At 31.8% G+C, this 26831-nt stretch overlaps 1 protein-coding gene and 1 long non-coding RNA gene across 2 annotated transcripts; both read left to right on the forward strand.

Annotated features, from left to right (window-relative positions):
* Positions 1-259: 259 nt before the first annotated feature.
* LOC133198996 (uncharacterized) lies at positions 260-6636 on the forward strand. Its single transcript, XR_009722708.1, has 4 exons — positions 260-335; positions 2757-2818; positions 2967-3017; positions 5566-6636. It is a non-coding gene; the product is annotated as an uncharacterized LOC133198996 (long non-coding RNA).
* Positions 6637-17917: 11281 nt separating this feature from the next.
* Positions 17918-26560, forward strand: LOC133198146 (uncharacterized oxidoreductase YxjF-like). Its single transcript, XM_061334287.1, has 8 exons — positions 17918-18086; positions 18688-18809; positions 19167-19289; positions 20002-20105; positions 24093-24165; positions 24824-24885; positions 25044-25094; positions 26398-26560. Exons 1-8 carry the CDS (start codon positions 17929-17931, stop codon positions 26488-26490), a joined length of 786 nt encoding a protein of 261 aa, XP_061190271.1. The 5' UTR covers positions 17918-17928; the 3' UTR covers positions 26491-26560.
* Positions 26561-26831: the final 271 nt, after the last annotated feature.

Consider the following 26831-nt stretch of genomic DNA (forward strand, 5'->3'; position numbering starts at 1 on the left):
CAATAAATACTACTTATCTATCTGCCATCGACATTGTCTCTCTCTCTCTCTCTCTCTCTCTCTCTCTCTCTCTCTGTGTGTGTGTGTGTGTGTGTGTGTGTGTGTGTGCATCCGTTTGAGCATGCGTTTGAGTGTACCTGTCAAACAGTCTTTCTCTCTTCCAGACAATAATTATGATTAGCTTTGTATCGCTATTTATACATTCTATTGGAAAGTAAACAATATTGTATCGTACGTAAAATATTTTTTTATTAAATAAAAGGCCATTGCAGTGGAGGCAGCACCACATAGAGTGACTTGTAACAGCATTTGCCCCTGTATAATGGATACAAACTGTAAGTTTAAAAAGTTGAATCGAAAGACAATTTGCTTAATTCTATACCGTCTTCCCCCACTCCCCAAAAACTTGAAGACAACAAAATAAGAAAGAGTTCTTTAAACAATAATAAAAGAACGTGCTGAAATGTTTTAAAGATCACTCATGGATTGTATATTGTTTTACGTCCCATTCGAGAATTTTTCACTCATATAGAGACGTCACCATATACCGGTGAAGGGCTTCAAATTTTTGACCTTTACTCGGCACTCAGGGCCATTGAGCAGTGAGGGATCTTTATCGTGCCAACGCCTGCCGTGACACGGGGCCTCGGTTTTTAAGGTCTCATCCGAAAGACCCGCAACTTTCACTCCAAAGTGCCGAGCGCATGGCGAAGGAACAGTTGCTACCTATTTTTTATCGACTTAGGTCTGTCGCGGCCGAGATTTGAACTCACGACCTCCCGATCACGGAGCGAGCGCTCTACCGACTGAGCTACCGTGAACGGTGATCACTCATGGATGGAAAAATTAAGACCAAAGTGCTTTATTTTATCTGTCGACATTTCCTTCAGCAAGGTTATCCAACATACGATGGCCGATATGAGCCGTCAAATTATAAGTAAGAGTAACTCTATTATGTACGCAGAATTAATTGACTTTAGCAGTAATACCTGTATCATTTTGTACATCTTTGTCACTGACAAAACGCTTGTACTTGTAATATGAATTTGTACATGTACAAATCTTGAGACAATATAGATTTGAAACTACTTAACATTCCTCAGATTTATTGGGGAGATTATCTGTAAACTTAGAAAGGGTTTTAAACAAAAATACGTTTTTGCTTTTTTTTTCATTTTGGAGGGGATGTTAAATAAATCTTATTTTAATGATATTAGAAAGAGCAAGACTGTTTGTACATTCACATACGTCGTATGAGATCACGACTCTCAGATTTTTCCATCAAAGAATATTTTGTAAGTGTCTTTATTCAGATTCCTCGTGGTTTTGTTTGATTTAAACCTCTTTCACGACAACGTAATATAGATATTCATTCTTAGGCCTCAAATACTAGTTAAAGATTCCAGAGAAAATGAAGCTGAATCTTTAAGTACGAAGTTCATTCATTTCCTCATTCTATTATTTTCCTTGTTCCAATGAAAAAAAAAAATAAAGGAGAAAAAATATTAATGGAACAAGGAAAAGAGTAGAATGAAAAATAAACAAAGTTCTTATTTACGCAGATCATCAAGCGACAATCTTTCATCTGAAGGGAAGGGAAATACTAGAGATGCAGCTACATTGTCTCTGGAATCTTTAACCAGTATTTTGGGACCTACGAATGAATTTTAATATTGCGTTGTCGATAAGGAAATTACAATCAAACCAAAACACGAAGAATCTGAATAAAGACACTTACAAAATTTTCTTTGATGGAAAAATTTGAATGTTGAGGTCTCAGACGACGTATCTGAAAGTAAAAATAATCTCGCTGCGCTTTATGATTATTAAAAATTAGGAATACAGCATTTATTCAACCAAAAAAAAAAAAAAAAAAAAAAAAAAAAAAAAAAAAGAAAAAAAAAAAAAAAAGGAGAAAAGAAGAAAACCAGACACATGTGTTTTTGTTTTAAACCCTGTCTTATTTTACAGATAATCTCCCCAATTCTGAGGAATGATAAGTAGTTTCAAATGTATTTTGTTTCAAGATTTGAACATGTACAAATTCATATTGCAAATACAAGCGTTTTGTCATTGACAAAGATGTACATGTACAAAATGATACAGGTATTACTGCTAAAGTCAATTAATTTTGCGTACATAATAGAGTTACTCTTACTTGTAATTTGACGGCTCATATCGGCCATCGTACCAACAGGATGACGTTCACATATTTTATTCTTATTAAAGACCAGGCCGCTTACAACGCATTTAAAAATTTTGCATCGCTTATATTATTCGCGATATAGTAATAATAAACTTAAATGCCATATTACTACACCTTATCCCGAATAATAGGTGAATAGTTTTTAATTAATTAAATTTGAAAATGCCTGTAATAAAAGAGACATATAACAGGATGAAAATACACCATTCAGTCAACTGAATGGTCACTGAAAGGTCTGGAATGATCACTGAATGGCAGAGCTCTGCCAATCAGTCACCTTTCAGTAGACTTTCAGTCAACTTTCAGTTAACTGAATGACAGAGTTTCTTCCTGTGCATTTATTAGACTTTCAATTAGTCTGCGACATTAAGCAATCAGCTGTGCTTCACTAAACTCATTTCTTCCTAATAGTTAAATTTTGAACTTATTCTACCATTGACAGTTGTATTCATTGAATATTGAAACTAATACTGTCAAAGTAATGTAGAGCATACATGGTTTTGTTTTCATTGGTATAGATTATGTTAACCTTGATACCCATATTTTGTAGTTGTTACACCTGTACTAATTTCCCGGCAAGAGAAATCTGGCGAAAGTCGTGAAAAGTGTCTGGTAAAACATACATGCTTGTAAATCATGTTTCTGAAAAGCAGTTTATGCATTGAAACACGTGGCTTGATTTTGAATGAAACGTCTCATCCAGAAACACAATCAGTCCTTCATTATGTTATTCTTTAAGTATGCTTAAAATTTATTTCAGGAGAGACTTGCAAAATGGAATCCTACAAATAAGAATACTACACCTGCTCAGGTATATGTCTTTTAAAAAGAGTGATGTTGAAGTAAATATGCACTAAATGAAATGAAATATATGGAGAAAACGAACAGTATTCAAGCTCAAAAGTCCATTAAACAATACAAAGTAGGATCAGAGCAAACACGGACCTCCAAACATCAGAGGTGGGATCAGGTGCCATGGAGGAGTGAGCATCCCCTGCCGACCGGTCACACCCGCCGTGTGCTCCTTGTCATGATCGGGAAATAACGGAAAAATCCGTCGACAATTCAGTGTGTAAATAATTGCCTAACAATTAGTATGAAAAACGTCAGTCAGCATTTGACTCAATGATAAATAGTATTTGCTGACAAGGTCATTGTATCGACCATAGAACTTACGAAATAATGACTTTAAGCAAGACAGCTGATATTCTTGTTTCATCAACTTATTTGTCAATAATTTACCTCGTTTAAGAAATTGTACATACGTAGAGCATGCGCTTGCGCATCGAATCAACTGAGAGATATATACCCCGTATGCAGGTGATGAAGGTATATTGCTGCATAAGTAAGGGAAGTTGACGATTGAAAAGTTAAAGTCATCACGTTTATCATAAAGCTTGGTTATTAGATTACCATTAACGTCTTTTTTCAAGTAACATATCCAAATATGAAACAGATGTGTCAGACTCTCTGGTATCTTTTATCTCAAGCTCACCAGGATATATCGTATCGACATAAGAATGGAAATAGCCATTGTTAATTGACAATACATCGTCGATATATCTAAATGTCGAGTTGAAGGCCACAGCAAGTGTTTTCTTCTTTTCACGTACAAGATTTTGGACAAATTCTGCTTCATATGAATACAAAAAAGGTCTGCTAATAACGGGTTGCAATTGGTACCCATGGGAATTCCAATAGATTGTTGGAAGACCTGGTCTCCAAAAACCACATAGATATTGTCAATCAAAAACTCAAGCATCTTTTTAATGTCAACTTATGAGTAGTTGTGTGTACAATCAGAATGTTTTTTAACATAATAAGTTTGCAAATGACCAATGACAAGGTAACTATTTGTACGAGTTCCATATTTACTGAAAAAGCAACTGCCAATTATAACAAAAAGCCTGGACTAAGTCATTGTGGGGAATGGTTGTGTATAAAGTTGAAAAGTCGTAAGTTTTGAAGCTGTTGATTTTGGTAAAATCTTGTGATTTCAAATTTTCCAAAAGTTCCTTGGAATTTTTAAGTATCCACAGCTGATTTACACAAATGAGAACAAGTTCCATAGTTTTTTCCCAAAGCCTCCACACTTTTTAGCTTTAAAACGATTTTGATCTTGTTTCATCGCAATAGTTACGGATGCAAGTACAAGATACAGGAGGCTCTACACATTCAAGTATACTCTGTAGATGTTCGTACAATACAAGAGATAAGCAGCTCTGTATAACAAGATATATACATGATATATACATGTCTTACACAGTGAGCAAGAATTTAAGGAGGAGTAGGACCTTGAGCTTAAAAATTCCTGTCAATCATTTTTATTTTATATTTTAAAAATACTAATATAGTATGTCCTACATATCTTTAAGCACTTCTTTCATCAGATTTCTTGACTAATTTAAATTCATTTTAAAGATATCGACGCACAAATATTGCACCGTACTGTGTCTATATAAAGTTTTGATTTTTCATGCTTACGGGCCCATTACTGAGTCAAAAGCTCGGGATTTTGAGTACAAATAAAAATGATATATATGAAGATATGCATTTCTTCAAATATTTTACAATATGAATTGAGTTTAATTCATTTAATTCATTTAGCAAGATGTTTATTCCACACTGCGTATAGTTTGTATGAATAAGGTACTTGAGAAAACTTTAACGACAAAAACTCATTCGTGAGAAAAAAATATATCAATCAATTTTACGAAATTTACAACTGAACCGGAGTCCTTCATTTTAATAATTAACTGTAGAAATGTCAAAATGTGAAGATTACTACAAAATTGCACAAGAAATCGTTATACATTGTTATAAAAAGCTATATGTTTACTTTTTCCTAGTTCGAAAAAAGAATACTATGATGTTACAAAAGCCTTTGCAAGTGATAAAAGATATCAATGCAAAATAGTACTGCTTATATCCAAGTCAAAATTATGATTTCGTCTCCTCATTGACTAAATACTTCAAAATGGACTGACAATCCTTTCTTTCATATAATAAAGTTGACAGTGTAAGTAACCTGTAGTTGTTCTAACTACACTATTGAATAATGTATGACGTCACTGACTTGTTAGTCGCGCAGTGTAGAACAAAGGGGTGGATCAATCTTTTTTCACAAGTTTTAAATATTGATATGAATGTTTAAACTTTGAAATATTTTCATGTAAGATGATAAAGATAAACAATTTGTACAAAAAAAAAAAAAAAAAATGGTTATTTCAATAATGTTTTAATATCTTTATTTATATGATTTATCGCTTGTTTATAATTTTGTTATAGTTTTGACAGATGCTTGGTCATTTTCATTTTTTTTTCTTTGTGGTAAGCTGTTGTATCATACTTTTTGACAGGTTGCTGAATTCGTGATTTTCCTTTGCTCACCAGCGGCAGACAACATGACAGGGACAGCTATTCCGGTGGATGGAGGATATACAGCAAAGTAGACGGGGCATCGTATCAGATGTCCATGTCTATTGTTTGTTTTTCTTATTTTTCTCTACTTTCTTCTCCGGTATATTTGTGCCCGCGAGTGTTCTATATCTACTCATCTAGTTTAGATGAACCTTTTAAGGGTTAAAAGGCATGTTTTGTGTTGTGCGGAACAAAGATCCTTTTCAGTGAACAAGCATGCACGTGGTGGGATGACTGTTATAGTTTATAAAGTCGTAACTTTTGTTGATTTTGTTGATGAAATTCTTTGAAACTCGGAATATTAATATAAATTAGTAGGGATGATATGGCCAAATAAGTATGATCCCACGCGCATGTGCGTGCCCTTCGCTCTGATTAGCTGAAGGAAAAATCGTAATAACTTACCTGCTTTTTGACAAAATACTTTGAACTTAAAATAAAGGTATATATTGTAAAGATTCTGCCATATGTAATATGCGAAAAAAAATTTAAAAATTTGTATGGATGTGTTTTGCAAATGGATTGGCTGAAACTTTAGTTTTCAATAAAACAGGAGGAAACTAAGAATATTGATAGGTATAAGGAATTCCTATATTATGGTGCTATCAAAATTGATTACAGGAACATGCATGCACCGGGATTCAATTCTGATTGGCTAATACTTAATAGGCAGTATCTATCTTTAATACTAGTACGTTGAAATTTAAGAAAAGATATACATTATACGGCACTATAAAAACATACATCTGAGATTTTTTTTTAAAAAAGGTGCAATCTGTCTTAGTTTATTGCTAAAAATGATTTTGCCGATTGTAATAAAACTTTTAGGGAAGAGGCACCGAAAGGGAGAAGGAAGCGTTTGGGGGAACATATGTAAATGTCTCCGTTAAAATTAGCACTAGTTTACTCTTATTGCTAACAAACAATAACTATTCTAAGCATCCAATTTATACCATATATTCATTGTATGTTTAACATATATGATACAGAGCGTGTACATCTTTGATAGATTGGACATAATATGTAATGATTAAGGATCACATTTGATGTATTCTTAAGATAATTCTGTAAAAATAAAAAAATCTTTGAATAAATGAATTTACAAATAATTTTTTTTTAAATATATGTATTCTAGAAGGGCATTATTGAATCAGTCAATACATTAGAATTGGAATTCATTAGACAATCGCATTAGGCGTCCAAAATATGTTAACTATTGAAAGCAGAAATTTGAAGATAAATGGGGTAAAATGAAATTTTGCAAGGTCAATAGGTTTTTACCATATGCTGGGTGGAATTTAAACGTGAGGATAGACTGAACGTAATAAAGAGAAGAATTATCGGAATCAATGTAATCTGAAAATGGACGCTGCATCGCAAGGGAGTTAAGGCTAAGTATAGAGTTTCTATGTAAATTACATGTAACTACATGTAAGTAAAACGCATAAGGACTATACCTGTTACACAGAAAAAGTTAAAACTTGTTTTCTAATACAATCTTGGTACCCAGGACATGTGATAGCCAGTACATATTATGACGTCATTGTCCTCTACTACACATGCTTATAAGGAACATCAACAAAATAGCTTCTACGCAAGGGCATAATTTACATTGTTTTACAGAAACCGGGTATAAATAGACGCAAGATATTCCAAGGATTTATGATATTGCTGCACAAATCTCGACAGTGTAATTATTTTGTTACATGTACTATCCGTAAAGCTTTTGATTTGAATCAGGGTAAATATTCACATCCGGTGTAAGTTATCTAAAATTTTTGTCAATTGAGAAAGTGCATAGGATTTTTGCAGCCATTTCATCAATATAAAATATTCTTCTTAATATTATAAATTATTTAAATAAAATTAAATAGATGTAATTGGACCGACGCTGTTTTGTTGATGTGTTTTATTATCTTGAGTGATTAAAGAAAAATGACGTCATAATATGACGTCATTATGTGCACTAGCTTTAAAATGTTGCGTGTACTTAGTATATATAAGAAAATAAATTTTAAGTTTCTTCATATAAAATATATACTTCTGTTGCATTTTATTAGCTCAATTGAATAGAAACGCCTATACTTATCATTAATTCACTTTCGATTTCAAATTATCAGCAGTTTCAGCACAAATACGGAGATATGCTTTCTACACTTAATGAGGATGTCTATATTAATTAAACATTTTATGAAAATAAATTGTATAATTGTCAAAATGTTTTTCTAAAATTACAATAATAATTTTTTTGATGTAGCACTATCAGCATCAATTCTACATATTTTAGATCAGGAAGTATAAAACTAATTCAGTCAGCATACTATTAATATCTCATCAAGTAACAATCAATTAATTCTCTAAACATGCTTTCACAAAACTGACGTTAATTTATTTTCGATCTCATCCCGTTTCTTTCAAATACATGGTCGATATTCTTCACGTAGGCCTTACAAAGTGGATTCCGTCTTTTATTCATACATATATAATAACAATCAATAATTGGCCCACTTCTTCCGGGAGCCATAGAATTGTTCGTTAAGAATGACATGAAATTCCATTTGATAGCCGTCGGGATACATGTAGGAAAGCTGTCAGTCGAAATTTTTGAGTTGTTGAGTTTTGGGTGTGATTTGAATTCCTTCCATTATCTAAGGTTTTGCATTATGGATTTTAATTAACCACCCCTTCCTCTAAAATATTTGAATGACCAATCTGTTGCCATCAATGCGTATCTTTTTAATATTTTATAATTCACATTTAATATTACATCTAATCAACATAAAAGTTATGAAAACAGGTTTTAAAATTGCCATATCACTAGTTAATTGTTGACATATATATATATATATATATATATATATATATATATATATATATATATATATATATATATAGAGTAAGAAATACTCCCAAGAATGATCGTTTATCAGATATAAATGTAACTCGTTATGATGGAAGAAATGAAAGTGCTGAAACGTAAAATATTTACTTGTTAGAACCAGTAAATTTTGATTTGAAAATATTATATCTCTGAGAGACACAAGGATATGTTTTATCCCTTTAAATCACATTTATTTAAGAAATGAGTTATTTTTTTTGAGAATTCAGGAGGGAAATGAGAAACAACGTGTTAGCGCGTAATGATAAATATGCGGGCGTGAAGCGTTTTAGCTGATGTACCTCATGACATCTCAAATATTTAACTCATATCTTATATATGCATAATTTTTCTGATGACTTGCCACATATTTTTGTCAACGATCATTTTTGAAAAATAAAGGTTGCACTAATTTTTACTTCAATTACGTCACAATGGAAATATTCTTACTCACCCTACGGTCGTTCATGAGAAAGTGAACTTTTTTTCTAATTTTATAAGAATCTTAAGGGAAAATATTCGGAAATGTAAATATTTTGCAATCTATATGCAGCAGCAACTACAAAAATCATCGACATCAATACGTAACATAGATATAGGGTATGCATGCAGTGTATTTGATGTTTACATTTAGTACATGTATATTGACTTGTTAAGCAAGTGTTAAATGTGATGATAACACAATACTATCAATCTAAAAAAATCGTAAACAGGGCAAAGACACGGAGCACTGGACACACCACAAGTGGGATCAAATGCCCTGGAGGAGTAAGCATCCTGTCACACCCGATGTGAGCCTTATATATTGATCAGGTAGACGCAGAACTCCATAATCAAATCTAGTATAAAAGCAAACACCTAACAAATGGCATAGAACATGTCAGAAACAATTCGACCCCAAGCTAGTCTGTATTCATTCATTATAATGGCCGTAGAATTTGCCAAAAAATGACTTTAGACGAGATTGTTAAAATCTTTGTAACCTCAACTTGATTTTCAGGAGTTTGATCGTACTCAGAACATGCTCTTGCGTATCGAATCAGTTTGGAGACATAAACATCAGATGCAGGTGATGCTGGAATATTATTATTTAAATGAAGGAAGTTGACAATGGAAAAACCGAAGTCATACCGCTTGTCATACAGTTTAGTTGAAGTTGGCCATTATCGTCTTTAGTAAGTAAAACATCCAAGTGTGAAACAGAAATATAATGTAAATTCCGTTGTAGTTTAGTACTTTAAAAACAGAGAAATTTTGAAAGAGATTGCAGTTTTATTTCATATCGACTTTTACCAAATATTTTATATAATAATATAATATATTTACTTTTGTAACTATTCATGACTATGTATGGCTGAGTCGAGGTATTTAACGAGGCCCAATCTACTGAGTTTGCGCAAACGTTTTCACGCAGCGTTGTTTCACACTCGTCACAGTATCCTTGATTGCCGTCACAATTGAACGTCACAGTTAAAATGACGTCAAATTGCGTTAAAATATTTCGCTATTTTGCATTCCTGGTACGTCTTGACTGTGCGTGTTGAAAGCTCACTCATTCTTGCATTTCTATCAGTTCTTGTGCTTTAATAAATAAATGTTTTGATTAAAAACAAACTTTGAAATATAATTTATTTTGATATATTGTGAATTTCTAAGGAGATATCTATAAGTTTTATCTTATTTTATGTGAATTTTTGAGTATAAGAACTGTAAGTAAAGACATGTAGTCTTTCTCCATGTTCTTCTTGAAAATGTTTATTTACCAATTTTGTTGATAACTTAAGTATGCGTGCAGTAGATTGACTTTTTAAAAAAGAATTCTACGAGTCATCTAAATGCAACCAAGAAGAAATACTTCAGTTTCCTGCATATTAAAAAACGTTGTAATTTTATTGCCTTTTAACCCCCCCCCCCCCGGCCCCCTTTCTTCTTCTTTTTTCCACGTAAAATAAGTTGAACGTTTTGCGTTAGACAAAATACCGACTGGAGAGAAAATTCTTTCATAATGTAAAGAGCATTAAATTTTGAGAAACATATGCACTATATCAATTACTTCTTGATATTATGTAAACCTACTGCGACTTTATAAGGTGTCTTAAATATAATAAGTCCTATTTTTTGTATTTTGATATGCCCCCTTTTCACAACAATAAAGGCTATCCCCACTTTTCTTTTCATTCTTTAAATGAGGAATGGATATTACATAATATATGTGAAAAGCAAAACAAATTCACCATTTAGTTTATTTTTAATTTATCGATACCATTGTTTTCATGTAGTTTTAGCATGTGTATAAAACCATGAAAAATTATCCATATTTTGTAATTCTCCCCATTCCACTACAATCAAGGCAAGGTAACAAAATTTAAGTCTAATTTTTCTCAGCATTGTACATACAAATTTATATTAAAAATTCAAAAATAGTTGCCGGTCCGTTTTCGTAATTTCCAACTAGATTGGGTCTCGCTAAGAAAATGTAAATATTATCTCAAAGTCTGAAACATCAGATATTTCTAAAACGAGGTAAGTTATTGACAAACAAGTTGATTAAACAAAATATCAACAGTCTCGTTTAAAGTCATCATTTCGTAAGTTCTATGGTCGATACAATGACCTTGTCAGCAAATACGATTTATCATTGAGTCAAATGCTGACTGATTATTAGGCCATTATTTACACACTGAATTGTCGACGGATTTTTCTGTAATTTCCCGCTCATGACAAGGAGCACACTGCGGGTGTGACCAGTCGGCAGGGGATGCTCATTCCTCCATGACACCTCTGATGTTTTGGAGGTCCGTGTTTGCTCTGCTCCTATTTTGTAATGTTTAATGGACTTTTGAGCTTGAATACTGTTCGTTATCTCCATTTATTTCATATTTCAGTGTGTTTCCTTATGCAGTTTTACTCAAAATATGGTATTTGCCGACATAGTAGCTGAAGAAGTAACAAAGCAGACAAAAATATCATAAGGAAAGATATAAAAAGAGAAAAAGTTACATTAATCTCCGTTTCTCTCTCATTGCGCGTTTCTTTGAAATATAAAATTGAAAAAAATCTATATAAAAACGTAAAATACATTTTTTAGCAAATTTTATGTTTCTTAAAACATAATTTAATCATTTAACATCCAGTAAGTTTTCGATTAAAATTTAGAGACATGCTCGACTAAATGTTGCAACTAAGGTGCTCAACAAAAGCAACATTTCTTCCTGAAAAAAAATAGAATCAATTTCAGAGCACATCTTATTAAACAATCATTGAATGGTTAGGGACTGTGTATTAATGGAAAGCATTTCTTCCTGTTATATACTATTTTAATTGAAGAATTTCTTCCTTATTCCTATTTGGTGAATCTTCTTCCGAAGTGGCCAATCAAATATTTTTTTAAAGAATTTTTACCAAAGCTCATCCCTTGATATAGACAAAAACAATTAACTTCTGGTATGACTTCACTATTTACTATTCGTTATTGTTACATTTCCATTAAAGATTTATACTTTCAGAAAAGATACGAACTAATGGTTACCCAATAATTCCTACAAAAGATATTATGATTTATATACATTAAAAAACAAGATATTAAATTTAACATGTGGGGTTAGTTATCCATATTTTTTTTCTGAAGGCATATTACAATAGCATAAAACTCTTAATTCTTTGTAATGTTTGTTAATGTTAATTCCCTTGACGCGGAATTATATCAATCAGTATTTATCTAAGATAATATTTTTACGTATTTCTAGTACAGTGAATCGCTATTCTTAATAATAAAAAATGATAATGATAAATCTAATGCGTTGTCTGATTAAATTATTTTTAATAGGAAATATTGATTTCAAATAAAGTGTTTAAAATACTTGAACACATACTTCAGCACATTAGTTGAGTCATACATAAAATAATAGCAACCTAAAGATTTAAAGCTGGGTATTTGAAATACAAAGTATGTAGAAAAACTGTTAAGTTCGGAATGTGAAATATTTATTTGAATTACAAAACGCCTAAATAATTTTATCCGAATAATAAATGTATTTATTATATATTTGTTCAATAATACAGGATTTTTGCATCCCTGATATGAACACACGCACGCGCCCTGTATTACATACCCTGTATCAGCACCCTTTATTTTACACTTTATCACACCCTTTATTACACCTTTCCGGAACATCTCTGTATTTTTCATTCGGAGTATCTCGGATCTTTTTCTATTAATTGTTTATGAACTTTATTTAAACTGTAAATTTTCATCAGATATTTTATGCTATTCAAAATAATTATTTGTTTAATTTATAATTATTTCATTTCTTATCGCTGTATGCATTGCCTTTGGAAAAAAAATAATGAGAAAGGAAATTTAACGAAAAAAAGAACATATTCAATTACTAAGAATTAATTAATTTACAGGTTTATATGTGATTTTTTGACACTATTTTCAAATATATAATAAAAACAACAATACATGGCAAAATCTGTATCACACCCCATATCAACCCTCGACCAATATCAGCCCTCTGGCCTTCGGCCCTCGGGCTGATATTGGAGTCTCGGGTTGATATGGGGTGTGATACAGATTTTGCCATGTATTATTCTCTATATATATTGGAATAAATTTATTTCTGTGGTTAAGGATATGACCAGGATGAAGATCGTTTGACTGTTATGCATGCACCTTCTCCAAATAGGGTTTTGATGCCTATTACTATAGAACTATTTAAAGGAAATAATGTGTTCAATATGACCATTATGTTTTCAGAAATTTAAAAGACACACTTCTTAAAAACACATATAAAGCATTCGTAAAAAGTTCTCAAACCACGGACATTTAACTGTTTTAGCAAGAAGTGCTTATTAAATTTACCTAATTCACGATATATAGAATATATATTTATTAATGAAATCAGCGGATTATTTTCTTATAATCCTAATTAAATCAGAAATATGGGTCACATTTACTTGGTGACAATATTGGCAAGAGAATTTAAAATGGAACCAGAAATATTTGGATACGATTACTCAATGACTGAAAGGGTTTTTCATCTCCCAAATTATTAGTCTTTGTCTCTTAGTTTAAATCAAATTTAATTCGTGTTCCTATGGTTTCCTATGCGTAATGGTAGGAAATGACTATCCGTGTATCAAAACACTTGAAAGCAATTATTGACAGTCTACAATCGTATATATCATTGTATATCTAACACAAAATTGACATAACCGGTCACGAGTGGGACTATTATCGTGGCTTGTAAAAGTAAAGATAAATATAAAACAAGCTTAATTGGACCAAAATAAATACATATTTTAAAAAAATATTATTCCATATTTTATTGTCTAGATTGAAGGAAATCGATACAGATGCTATTTATTCAACAATCCTGCTCTCAATAAAGTATAAAGACATCTAGATGTAACGACTTCTTATATCGCAATAAGATAATAAATGACATTTATCAACCTTATTCGCTTATCAGCCCAAATAACATTGTGGGCACTTCACAATTTCTATCTAAGGTTACCTGTATATGTGCAACACAGATTGTAGTCAAGTGACCTATTACTTTAGCAAAGTTGTCCTGTGAGGTAAGTTTTTTCTTACTAAAATATATTAAAAATATGCAATGAATGTTTCGACTGCACCGTAATCTAAAGTAAATATTCAAGTTATCTATAGAAATTTCATTGTAACATATATATGCATTTAAAGCATGCAATGGTAGGCACAAGAACAGGTAATTTGCAAGCAACTTTTGATGCCCCGGTAATCGAAGATTCGAGGGTATAAAGTTTTTGTCCTGTCCGCCCGTCTGTCTGTTTGTCTCTTTGTCCGAAATACTGTAACCTTACCCATAACTTTTGATTGGTTGAATGTATGGCTTTCATATTTAAGACGAGTATTCTATGCGACAAGGCCTTTCTTTGGGTATCAACATATTTGACCTCTTGACGTTGGAGTATGACCAAGTTTTGCATAAAATTACCAAACCTTAACCTTGGCCATAACTGTTGAACAATTAGTGCTAGGGCTTTCATGCTTCACATGCGTATTCATCGTGACAATATCTTTCCACAGGTCTAAATGTTTTTGACATTAAACCTTGACCTTAGAGTTTGACCTACTAAAAATATCCTTGACTAAAGTTTTTGAACAGTTAGTGCTAGGGCTTTCAAATTTCACCGAGATATTCCATATGACAAGGCCCTCTTTTGGATACCAGCATCTTTGACTTTTTTGCATTTGTCCTTATATTTTCACCTATTTTTGACACAGGCACTTGGGGTATGGACCCCTCCCCCTTTTCCATTTTTTTTTTAAATCTGGGATCTAGTCACCTTTTTCCTATTTTTGTATTCTGATATGCACTATTTGTTATCGATAATGTAGCCCTTTTGTCGCTATAAGCTGTTTTTAAATATATCGTTTTCGACTGATACATAAAAAGAGAGAAGGCTTGCAACTCTTTTCTAATCGTCTGCCTCACCTCGCTTAAACTTCGCCTGATTATTTATCTAAAGCATAACAAAACATTGAATTTGCATACATCAATAAATTTGTAATACATTCTTCTTCCTTTTCATGTTTCCATTTAATTTTTATGTGCCCCCGATTTGTAGATATTTCGATTAAATCATCCGCATCTAGGGTAATTTTTTTGGTGGAAAAGGGGGGGGGGGTTCATACCCCAAGTGCCTGAGATTTTTGAAAATAAAATTAACTTTCGCCATAAACTTTGAACAGTTGGAAGTAGGGCTTTTATATTTTGCGTTTGTATTTCTAATCCAAAGGTCTTCCCTGTGTTCCATTAATGTTGACTATTTGTCCTTGACCTTGGCGTTTGACCCACTTTTAGACAACATAAACCTTGACCATAAATTATGAATGGTTGGTGTTTGGGTTTTGATATTTACCAGGTATATCGAATGACACAACACCTTTCTTTGGTTAACAACTTTTTTTTTCTTTTAGCCTTGCAGTTTGACTAGCATTTGAGGAACTTTAACCTTCGCCATAAGCTGCATATCTATTTTGATAACTTGACAAGCCATAATTACCAAATTTTGAAGGGAAAAAAAAGAAGGATAATAAACTCTTCTTCGGATGCTGATTGCCTCTGTTATGGAAAATCAATGATTTTATGTGTATGTCAGTATGACTCGCCAGCTTTCGGCCTTCCTGCTTTTCTGCATTCCCATAGTTTACTTCTCCGCTCCCACAGTACTTGACATTGCTTTTTCGTAACTCGGTTTGCATATCTTGACCTGTCTACCTTTTATAATATAAAATGCAAAGAACATTTTTTTTATATACATAATTAAACATATGTGAGGATAAATTAAGGGGAAATAATAATCATTTACAATCAAGAGGAATAAATCACTGTGAAATGGATATTTCTTGAATAGACGCCGTTAAAAAAATTACGAATGACTAATTTATTGAAAGGTTTTGATAATTTTTATGATTCCAATCTAAAATATTTTAAATTAAAAAAAAAATTCTACTGTAGAATATCATAAGTATTATCAGTATTATCGTATGATCATATATGCACCAAATACGATTGTCAGCATTCTTCTAAATTTATCAGCACTGGTAGTAAAAAAAAAGTCACTAATGTGTAAGTTGTACAGTAAAGAAAGTACATTGTCAGGGATTGTCTACTTTGTCTGCAAGAAAGTGGAAATATCCTTCGTTAGTAGTAGGCAAATCATCGATCAAAAGATGATTTGCCTACAACGAAAAATTTATGAGGAGTTTAGGAAACCAAGTTTTTATAGAAAAGAAAGGTCTTTTGTCAACTACCATTTGACCTAAAGGGTGAAATGAAAACACTGAAACCTTTTTGCACCTTCAGGACACAACCTTAACAGTACTGTTAAGGCTGCATAAAGAGGCAGTGCCTAATTTATAGGGGGAAAGTTTACTGTGACATAACACAAAAAAGCAATTCCTCACAATTCTAGAAAATAAAATTATCTCAGATTTTAAACTGTTTAAAAGTAATGAAATAATTCAACACTTTTACTACTTTTATTTTTTGCTAGATAAATCACATAAAACAAGATGTTACCATAGAAATACTAAATCACTAATCACAATGCACTTGTTGACACGACGTCATAATGGTAAAATTTGATTGATTTTATGTGCAGCGAGAGGCGGATCAAGTAATTTTTTTTTCATAATAAAAAATGCATTTATTATCAAGCAGAATACTATTTACAAATGTTAAATAGACCATCATTACCAATGTGAAACCTTTGTTAAGTGCAATTATTCAATAATTATTAGGAGAAATTATGGAATTAATTTTATCTTGTTTTTGGTACAGGGTTGGCATGTTTAACTTCGATGTGCCCCATATATATATATATATATATATATATATATATATATATATATATATATATATATATATATATATATATATATATATATATATATCAGATCACATTTTTGAAACGGCATGTTTAACATTTCTTGACCATTTTTTGAATAAATATAAAAGAAATATTCTTTAACTTGAGGAGTGCTGCTGCTCTCCCAAAATCGAGAGCGTTACTCAAAAAAATACTTGATAATGGTCACACATATTTCAGCTTTAGACAAATTGCTTGAAACAAAAAATGTGATTTCTATTTAAAGTAGCAGCATAAAGAACCATTTAATTTTTTATTTGAACTATTATAAATCTTTCAATATAGAATTTCTTTATGACCTCCATACAGTACATATTATATACATTTATGACATGACTGTCAAATAAGTCGACCATACTAGATTTAATTCAGAGTGGGGTATTCTATGTAATTTCAATTAATATTAAAGTCACATGATAATATAATAGCTTTACAAAAATAATTTTAGTTTTAAAACACATGCATTTTTAAACGTCTATATTCCATTGCTTTTATTCAAAGTATGCATTAACAGTGCTGCTTATCATATTCAAATAAAGTAATTGTCGCTGCTTTTATTGTAAGAAGAATTACAGGACGGACGGATCAGGATAACAAGATACCCAGACGGTTTTTTTTATAGAAAGTGCGGGTACTTTCAGATCATTTGAATGTGATATCTTATGGTGACAGTTGGCAGGACAATCAATATTTTAATAGTAGGAAAGAGGTATAAAAGTATTTATCATACATTATAAGAAGTTATGATAATGTTTTACAGTGTCAAATAATACACGACTTACCTCTCACAATATTAATTTGAATGCTTTCAAATCATAACACATACAATATGGTTGCACTTTATTTATATCTTTTTTTTAAATAAAGAATAATTTTCATATTTCTGTTTGCCAAAAACAACACTAAAATTTAGACAAAATAATTAATACCTATTTTTTTTCTCATATTTGTTCATTTAGATTTAACATGGTTTAATATTGACATTATTTTAGATTTTATTAGCATGTCATTAAACGGGAGAACTGCCTTAGTGACCGGTATTTGTGGAGGCTTGGGATCTGAAATTGCTGTATCGCTAGCCCGATCTGGATGCACTATTCTCGGAACAGACCGTTATGATGCAGAAACTGTTGCAGATAGCATTGAAAAGCTCACCCAAGTGTAAAATTTCATTCAAACTTTCTGTCAGTATATAAGTATTGAGTCATGAAATATGTAGATTACAAACAGTAATCAAGCTCAAAGGTCCATTGAAACAATATAAATTTGGAGCAGATTAAACAATGACCCCTTTAATTATCAAAGGTGGGATCAGGTGACATGGAGGAGTAAGCATACCCTGTCGACCGGTCACATCCGCCTTGTTTTCCTTGTCATGATCGGACTAACGTAAAAAAAAATCCGTAGATAATTCATTGTGAAATAATGGACGAACATTTTGAATGAAAAACTTTAGTTAACATTCGACTTAATGCGAGATTGTATCTAATGACAATATTATTATATCAACTATTGGTTTTGCAAAATGTTGAATTAAAACGAGGCCGTTAAAACTATTGCTGTCGTTTCATCAATTTATTTGTCGATAGGTTGCCTCGGTTTAGAAAGTGTTCGTACATAGAACATGATCTTGCGCATCGAAGCAATTTGAGTTGCATATGAGGAAGTATAAAATTTTAAATTTATTACTATTTTTATTAATTTGTTCAATTGCTGTTTATTTCCACCTTAAAATGATTTATTAGGTGTATCTTATATGCAGATGCAAAAAAGATGTTAGTTATTTTGAATGCAACCTGCTGAAAAGAGAATGCATAACAGATCTTTGCCAGAAAATTGATTCTGCGGTTCCATCTGGTGTAGATATACTAGTAAATAATGCAGGTAACTTATATGTATCCTCTATACATCAATACATAATATACTAATGCTAAATGGAAAATTTTGGTAGAATTTACACTTGTCTAAGAAATGATCTGATTTGAATGCACATTTTTTTTTTTAATTTAATAACAACTGAATGTCTTAAAATGAATTTATCTTTTGAATAATTGAATTACTGTTACACATTCTTGATTATTTTTATTTTTGATATTACTAAAAAAATCTACCTCAACTTCATGTTAATACATGGAGTGTTATTATTCTTCAACACTCAAGTACTTAGGCTTCGTCGTAAAATTAATACAATAGCTGTATTATTATTATTATTATTATTATTATTATTATTATTTCTTACAGGTGTTCTCTACTCTGACTTCCTAGAAAATAAAACTCTAGAGAGTTTTGATGAAGAAATCACTGTAAATTTGACGGCACCATTTCATCTTTCTAAATATGTTTACACGTCAATGAAAAAGAAAGGTAAAACATAATACAATAATAATTCAATAGCAGTTTCTATTGAACCCCCCCCCCCCCTCTGAGATAAATAACATCTAAAACTATCAAATAATAACAAAGACAAACAACAACAATTGTTATACCCTTATAAATATCTTTCTATATATTTATTACAAAGAAAAAACCCAACAAAGTAGATGTTTTTTCATGGATCCAACAATTTCATTGATGACCGGTCTGTCAGTCCAACATAAGAATTGTTAGACCGCAACGTCACTGCTACGTCATAAGCAATTATTCGTCGTCAATATCGGTGACACGGAAATAGCCGTTTCAAGAGTTACCGCGTATTCTATTTGAAAGATGGCCTCACGGGAAAAAAAATATTTTGTGATAAGTTATTTCTCTGTTATAATAATTTAATGATTATTTTTTTCATTCTTTGTTGTTGTCATTTTTTTATTTTTAAAGCCAAAATATTACTTGTAAAGAAATTGTTTAATTATATGAGTAAATCCAATTAAAGGTTTTAATTTTAGTGTTCTATCTTAAGTGAAGGGTATAATAAAACATTTATAGACTGTGATTCGGGCAACATATGATTTGTTGGTCCTGAAGGTGAAAATGTTGCCCTTGGCCTGCAGCTGACTTTTTTTAAGGAGGTAGACTATTAAAGTAAGTAAGGTAAAATATACGGGGGGATTACACATATATTTTGTACCTTCTTAAATAGGATGGGGGAGAATAGTGAACATATCGTCGGTGATAGGACAAATAGGATTCCATAAAACCACAGGATATGCAGCCACAAAGGCAGGACTTATTGGACTTACTAGGGTAATTCTTTCACTAATTATGTTCCCCAAACGAAGTTTGGGAACATATTGTTTTTACTCTGTTTCTTATTATTATTATTATCAAGTCTTCCGTTCACAACGGAAGACTTATAGTGATTGTATTGTTTCTTTTTAAGTCTTCCGTTCACAACGGAAGACTTATAGTGATTGTATTGTTTCTTTTTATTATTATTATTATTATTCCTCCCAAATTTTGTGAGCGCGATTACTCAGAGATGGTTGGATAGATTTTCACAATTTTTCACATGACAGTAGGCTGATATATGAAGTTTATATAAAATTCCGTTTTTTGAAAAATTCACTTCCGGTCCGAAGTTACGGCCGAATTTCCAATTTTTAAATGGACTTTTGTCCGGAATTTTTCTCGGAAACGGTTTAAGGTAAAGATGTGAAATTTACAGGGGTATTAGACCATGACATTCTCTTTGTTTCGAAGTTGTTTTCGTGTGTTTCCGGTACTTCCTGTCCGAACCGGAAGTGAACTTGTGTTTGGTCAATTTTCAACTTTTTTGTTTTTTAATATTTTTTCAAGATATTATTATGTATAACAGAGGTTATTCTACAAATACTAAATATATAATTTGTTTTGAAATCAGATTCCACATTTTGCAGATTTTCGGTACCCTCATTTTCCCTATTTACCTAGTGTGTAGACAATGGGCAAAGAAAGATAACTCCGACTTGTAAGTGAGAATAGAACTTTCGAGATAAAGGCGGAAATAGTATCGATGACGTTAGAGACATATACACTCTCCATATCAAAATATTTAGACGTTCTATACATGTATTCACTCTTCAAAATTTAAGAGGACGTTGGTTACCGCTTCCAGTGCATGTAAAGTTTGAAGTTGCCAGTGTAGTGTAAGTCTGTATTGACAGTTAGTTAATTTACACATGAATATATCTAAAAAAAAAATTAATATATATATGCTAGGTAGCTAATTCAAGTAAATATATTATAAGCACTGAATATACATTTATAGTGATGGACAGGCATGCAGTTTTATCTATTTCGTATATTAAGTTCAGAATACGATAGTTATAAGCCTTCTATAATGCAGACGATTTACTATTCTTTATGATCTGAATGCGAAATTATCCCGATTTCCGAGTTTTACTTTCGATATTAAAAAATATTACATACACTCAAAAAAGGAATTAAGCGATAGAAAATTGTAATACAGTACTGTTTAAAAGCCTTTATAAATAAATTGATATCTGCCACTGAAAAGAAAGAAAATCAATCTATAGATTAGATTTGGTTATTACATATATATTTGATAAAAGGTTAAATTATTTATGACACATGATCTATACTCTATATACCCAAGGAATTATAAAAGATGTGAAAAGGCGATTCTTGGATTCTTGTGAAATACTCAAAGAGTTAAAGAGTGTGTGAAATAATGGTACGCTATATGTTTCTTTTGGAAAAAAAAAACATGATAAAAAAAATTGTACAAGTCTGTTGATATGTGGGATAAGTATATCTGAATGAACACAATTTTATGCAATGATATATAATCATGTACATGCAACTGACGTCCGTACTTTTCCTTGTAATTCATAAAATTATCTAATTCCTTTGAAGCCCCCCCCCCCTCCCCCCCGTCTTGAATTTGAATTATATATTCGTTTTAGATTTAAATCTGGAACATGTGAATAACATTACCATTTACATGTATACAGAATTTCATATTTTATGATTATGAAATGTTCAATTTACATGTCTGAGAGAGAGAGAGAGAGAGAGAGAGAGAGAGAGAGAGAGAGAGAGAGAGGAGAGATTCCCTCTTAATCCCGATCCAAACCAAAAATTAGTTCTTTATCGGTCACACCCATTCTTTATTAGATGTTTTCTGATTTCATAGTCAGTCATGGTCACATCCTGTATATTTTTCAGCTTAAAAAGTATCACACGTAGTGCACGTGTGTTGACCTGTCAATCAAAATCACTTGACGCTGTATGCACTGCAATTAAGTAGCCTGAGTTCGAAATGATCTTGAAGTATGATCTTTAAGTAAATCTGCTGCAACAAACTTGTGAAAAAAAATAGAATAAAATAAAAAATAAAATATCTCGGTATTATGAACTTCGACTGTGGGACGTGGAGACCGGTCCTTTGGATGAGATCGTATAAATCGAGGTCCCTTGTCGCAGAAGATGCTGGCATAAAAAAGATTCCCCACTGCTCAATTGCGATAAATGCCAAAGTATAGGACAAAAATTTACAGTCTCCACCGGCGAGTGGTGGCGTCTCCATGTGAGTGAAAAATTCTGAAAAATTCTGGAGAGGGACGTTAAACAACATACGTATAATCAATCAATCAATCAATCAATCAATCGATTGCTGAAGAATTACTGTAATTGAATAATTTGTCTTATAGGTATGTTGTCAAATCTTGATATTATAACTTTACAAAACTCAGTGACTTTACGTTTAATGTGATACTAAATTAATTCATTATATTTTTTTATAACACCATCACAATTATGCCAAAACCTACACACAGTGAAGTTTATGATAGTACGGTGTTCGTTCGTCTGTTTGTTTGTCTTAGAAATGATTGCAAACATTTTTTTTTTTTAAATTGCTAATGATATACGTATATCTCTTATAGGTTCCAAATGTATTATACAAGATTGATAATGAAAATCAAAGTACCTGAAGTACTGAAAGGACTTTTTTCCAGTTATTTTTTTCTTTCACAGTAAATATGATATGTATGTTTTTACACAGAAAAAAGCAAATTCTTACAGATTTAGAAGAACGGAAGACTTTTTTGTTGCCATGGCAACAAGAGTCTAGTTTTTATTATTATTCTTTTTTTCTACTTTCTTCTCCGGTACTTTTTTGTCCGGGAGTGTTCTCATAGAACCACTCATCCGATTGACATGAAACCTTTTTAGGGTTAATAGGCATGTTGTGTAGGTGTTCGGAACGAAGGTCATTTTGCGCGCACATGCATGCACGTGCGCGCGCGTGCAATGAGTGAAATGACTGATATACTTGATGAAGCCGTAACTTTTGTATTTCTTGATGAATTGCTTTGAAACTCAAAATATAAAGATATATTAGTAGTCTAGATAAGATAACGTGGTCAAATTAGCGTGAACTCACGCGCATGCACGTGCGCTCTTCTCTGATTGGCTGATACAAAAATCTCAATAATTTCCTTGTTTTTTCACAAAATACTTTGAAATTTAGAATATAAGTATATATCAGAAGGTGCTACAACATGTTATATAGGAAATTTCTTGAAAACACGCGCATGCAGGTGTGCTGCAATCTGATTGGTTGAAACTTTAAATGTCTATAACTCCCTTGGTTTTCAACAAAACAGGATGAAATTTACGACATGGATAGGCACATAGAGCTCCTACAATATGATACTATCAAAATTGAATGCAAGGCCATGCATGCGCGTACGCTGATTTCTGATTGGCTAATACTTAAAGGGTTACATCTCTCTTATTTTTCAATGAAATTCTTTAATATTTAACACAAATGTATGTATTGTGAGACACTATAAGAAAATTAATGTGAAAAATGTAGAAAACATGTGCAAGCACATGCGCTGAAATTTGATTGGCTAATACCTATATGGCTATATCGGAGTAGTTTTCCAATGAAATACCCTTAAAAATAAAGTATCCATTTATATTACAAAAGTATTGTCTAATTCATTGAAGCTTGTAGGGAATGGGGCATCATAAGGGATTGGGGAGCCGTTTGGGGAACATCTGTAACGGTTCCCGTTACAATTAGCACTAGTTACATGTATATATGATTTTTCTCAGCCGAAAACAAAAAATAAAAAAAGACATATAAGGAAAAGAAGTGAATCACAATAATTCATATGTCAATACTTATGTCTTTTATTATGGATTATTTTTCCTAATTATTATGGAAAATAAAAAGAAAACATATCGAGTGTTTAATTTTTTTTTTTTGTTAAATACAAGGCCATTGCAGTAGAGGCTGCGCCGCATGGAGTGACGTGCAACAGTATATGTCCCTCTTTAATGGATACCAACTGTGAGTTTTTCAAGTTGAATTGAAAGAATATGTTCTAAATATCATGTCTTCTTCCCACACTCCCTTTAAAACTTGATGACAGAAGACAGCAAAATAAAGAGAAATTCTTTAAACAATGGAAAAAAAAAAGAACTGCTAAAATTTTATTAAAATAATTCAGGAAATACACTGAAGAGATTGAGTCGAAACTACCTTATTTTACTGAACTATCTACATGTTCTTATCCTGAATAATACACAAACAATTAAGTAGTTTAACTTTTAAAGAAAAGGACTATTGTAAAAAAGAAATACCCTGACTTTCAATAAGTTTGCTAGATCATTAAGCAATTAACAGTGTATCACTATTTTATTATTGTGCCTCCTGCAGAGCAGAGCGACACTTAGGGGTCACTTTGCGTCTCTCTGCATATCTGCCTATCTGTCTGCCTGTCTGTAAAATATTATATCAGCATTACAGATACTTGACATCGACCTCTGACCTAATTTGAAAAATACTCTGGACGATTAATTTAATTTACGCATTTTGAATTTTAAGATGCTGTATTCGATATTAAGAATTTATATCATATTTCATGAGCTTAACATACTGTTTTTTGAAACTGAATGCTATACATTATCACACGAACTTGAAATATTATAATATTCATATTTTGTAGTTGTTAAACCTGCACTGGCGTCTATGCAAGAGGAGACGGGCGAAAGTCGTGAAAAGTGCCTGGTAAAAAACAAAATTTATTTGAAAATCATGTTTATTATAAGCGTCAGCTTCCGTATTGAAACAAGTAGCCTGATGTTTACAGGGAAACACGTCTCAGCCAGAAGCAGAACCAGTTCTTCCTGACTTTATCCTCTAAATATGTTCAATTTCAATTACAGGAGAAACTTGCAGAAATGTATCCTACAAATAAGAATACCACACCTACTCAGGTAAATGCTGGTGTTGAAGTAAATACGCGGCTAGGATAAGACTGTCCGAAGAATGTCGCAGTGTACCAGCCGCAGTAACTTCTCTGAACTACCTAGATATGACGTCATAATGGCATATGACGTCAAGTCACCGCAAATTTGAGCAGACATGACGGGGAAAGTGTCATAACTTTTACATCCCTTTCACATCACATGTAGAATTTTTTTACGTTGATGTTTAATTCATGTGTCTGGATTGTTGTTTTAAGGCTGTTATGATGGTGAATATTTGCAGTATAATATCGTTATTCCTTTTTCTTGTTCAACATGTACGTATTCAAACAATTACAAAAAAAAAATGTAAAACGCTCCCCCTTACGCGTCTGTAGACAGAGTGAGAATTTATAAATCGTGTATATATTAGACTGGCACAAGTGAATAATAAGGATTAATTGAAGATGTTCTGTGTGAATCTACCAGAGAAATATGTCCTCTAACTGAATTTTGCTTGGGGATTGTATGTAATTTATCCCATTTTGCATAAATTGCGATGAGGAGTGGAAAATGACCCCCTATATGCGGGTAAGTTGAATTTCTCGTGAAATATTTTCTTAAGAAATAAAATTCAGACTTGCCCCCAGCACTTTATATATACGTAAGAATACGTTTAATTGATTTATGTAACAAGCTGTTCACAATAATTTTGTTTTTCACTTGTGCCGATGCAATTTTTAAGCAACATTTAAGAAAATGTATGTGTCCGTCACGTGATCAACCCAGTCATGTGAATTCACAGAAATCCTGTTTTATAATACCTTATTCAACTTTCTTTACAACTTAACTGTTTATGTATACATAGATTACAAATTGAAATCAAAACATAGCTCAATTAAAATAGTATATATCTAATGCATATTAAGCCTTCGGACAGCCTTAACATTGCTGCGTATAAGTAAATATGCACTAAATGAAAGAAATGAGAAAAAGTTCAATATATTTTATCTTCCAAACCTCTACACATTTCAGCTATGAATACAAATTTAATTTTCCTTGATCGCAATTATTACGGATGAAAAACTCTAAACAAGCATTATCCGACTGATGTTCATACAATAAAGAAAGGTTTTGCAGTGTATAATAACATACCCATGTATATCATAGTGATCAAGAGGTTTATTAGTAATTAGTCATATTTTTATACCTTACTGATAACCACTGATCCACTATAGTTTGTTAGCAGTTTTTCATCTCTGACAAGTAGTTGGTAACGATTTTTTCATGTTTTCCCCCTTAATCATTAGCCATTTTATCATATTTTTAATAGGTTGCTGACCTAGTTACTTTTCTATGCTCACCAGCAGCAGACAACATGACAGGAACAGCTATTCCTGTAGACGGAGGATATACAGCAAAGTAGACGCTTCATAATGTCTTATGTCCACTCCTAAAAAGGCGGGCTTATTTACTCTCACTGCTTACAAAACAAAGCCTAACAGGAATCCTTCTCATAATTACATTCTAAACCGGCCAATATATAGCATATATTCATTGCTTGTTTGGTAAATATGAAACAATGCGTGTACTCTTTTGATGAATTGAACATATCAATAACATATCACATTTGATATATTAAATGTGATAATTTATTATTTTATTATCTTTTATTGTTATTATATATAAAAATAAAACTCAATATATTCAGAATAAAAAAGTTTAACTTGAAACTTATTTCATATATGGTCTTGGGTCAGACTACAT

Source organism: Saccostrea echinata, unplaced genomic scaffold (assembly GCF_033153115.1).
Source record: "Saccostrea echinata isolate AGI-Se365-2 ecotype Australia unplaced genomic scaffold, CSIRO_AGI_Sech_v1 ptg000033l, whole genome shotgun sequence".
Taxonomy (NCBI): domain Eukaryota; kingdom Metazoa; phylum Mollusca; class Bivalvia; order Ostreida; family Ostreidae; genus Saccostrea; species Saccostrea echinata.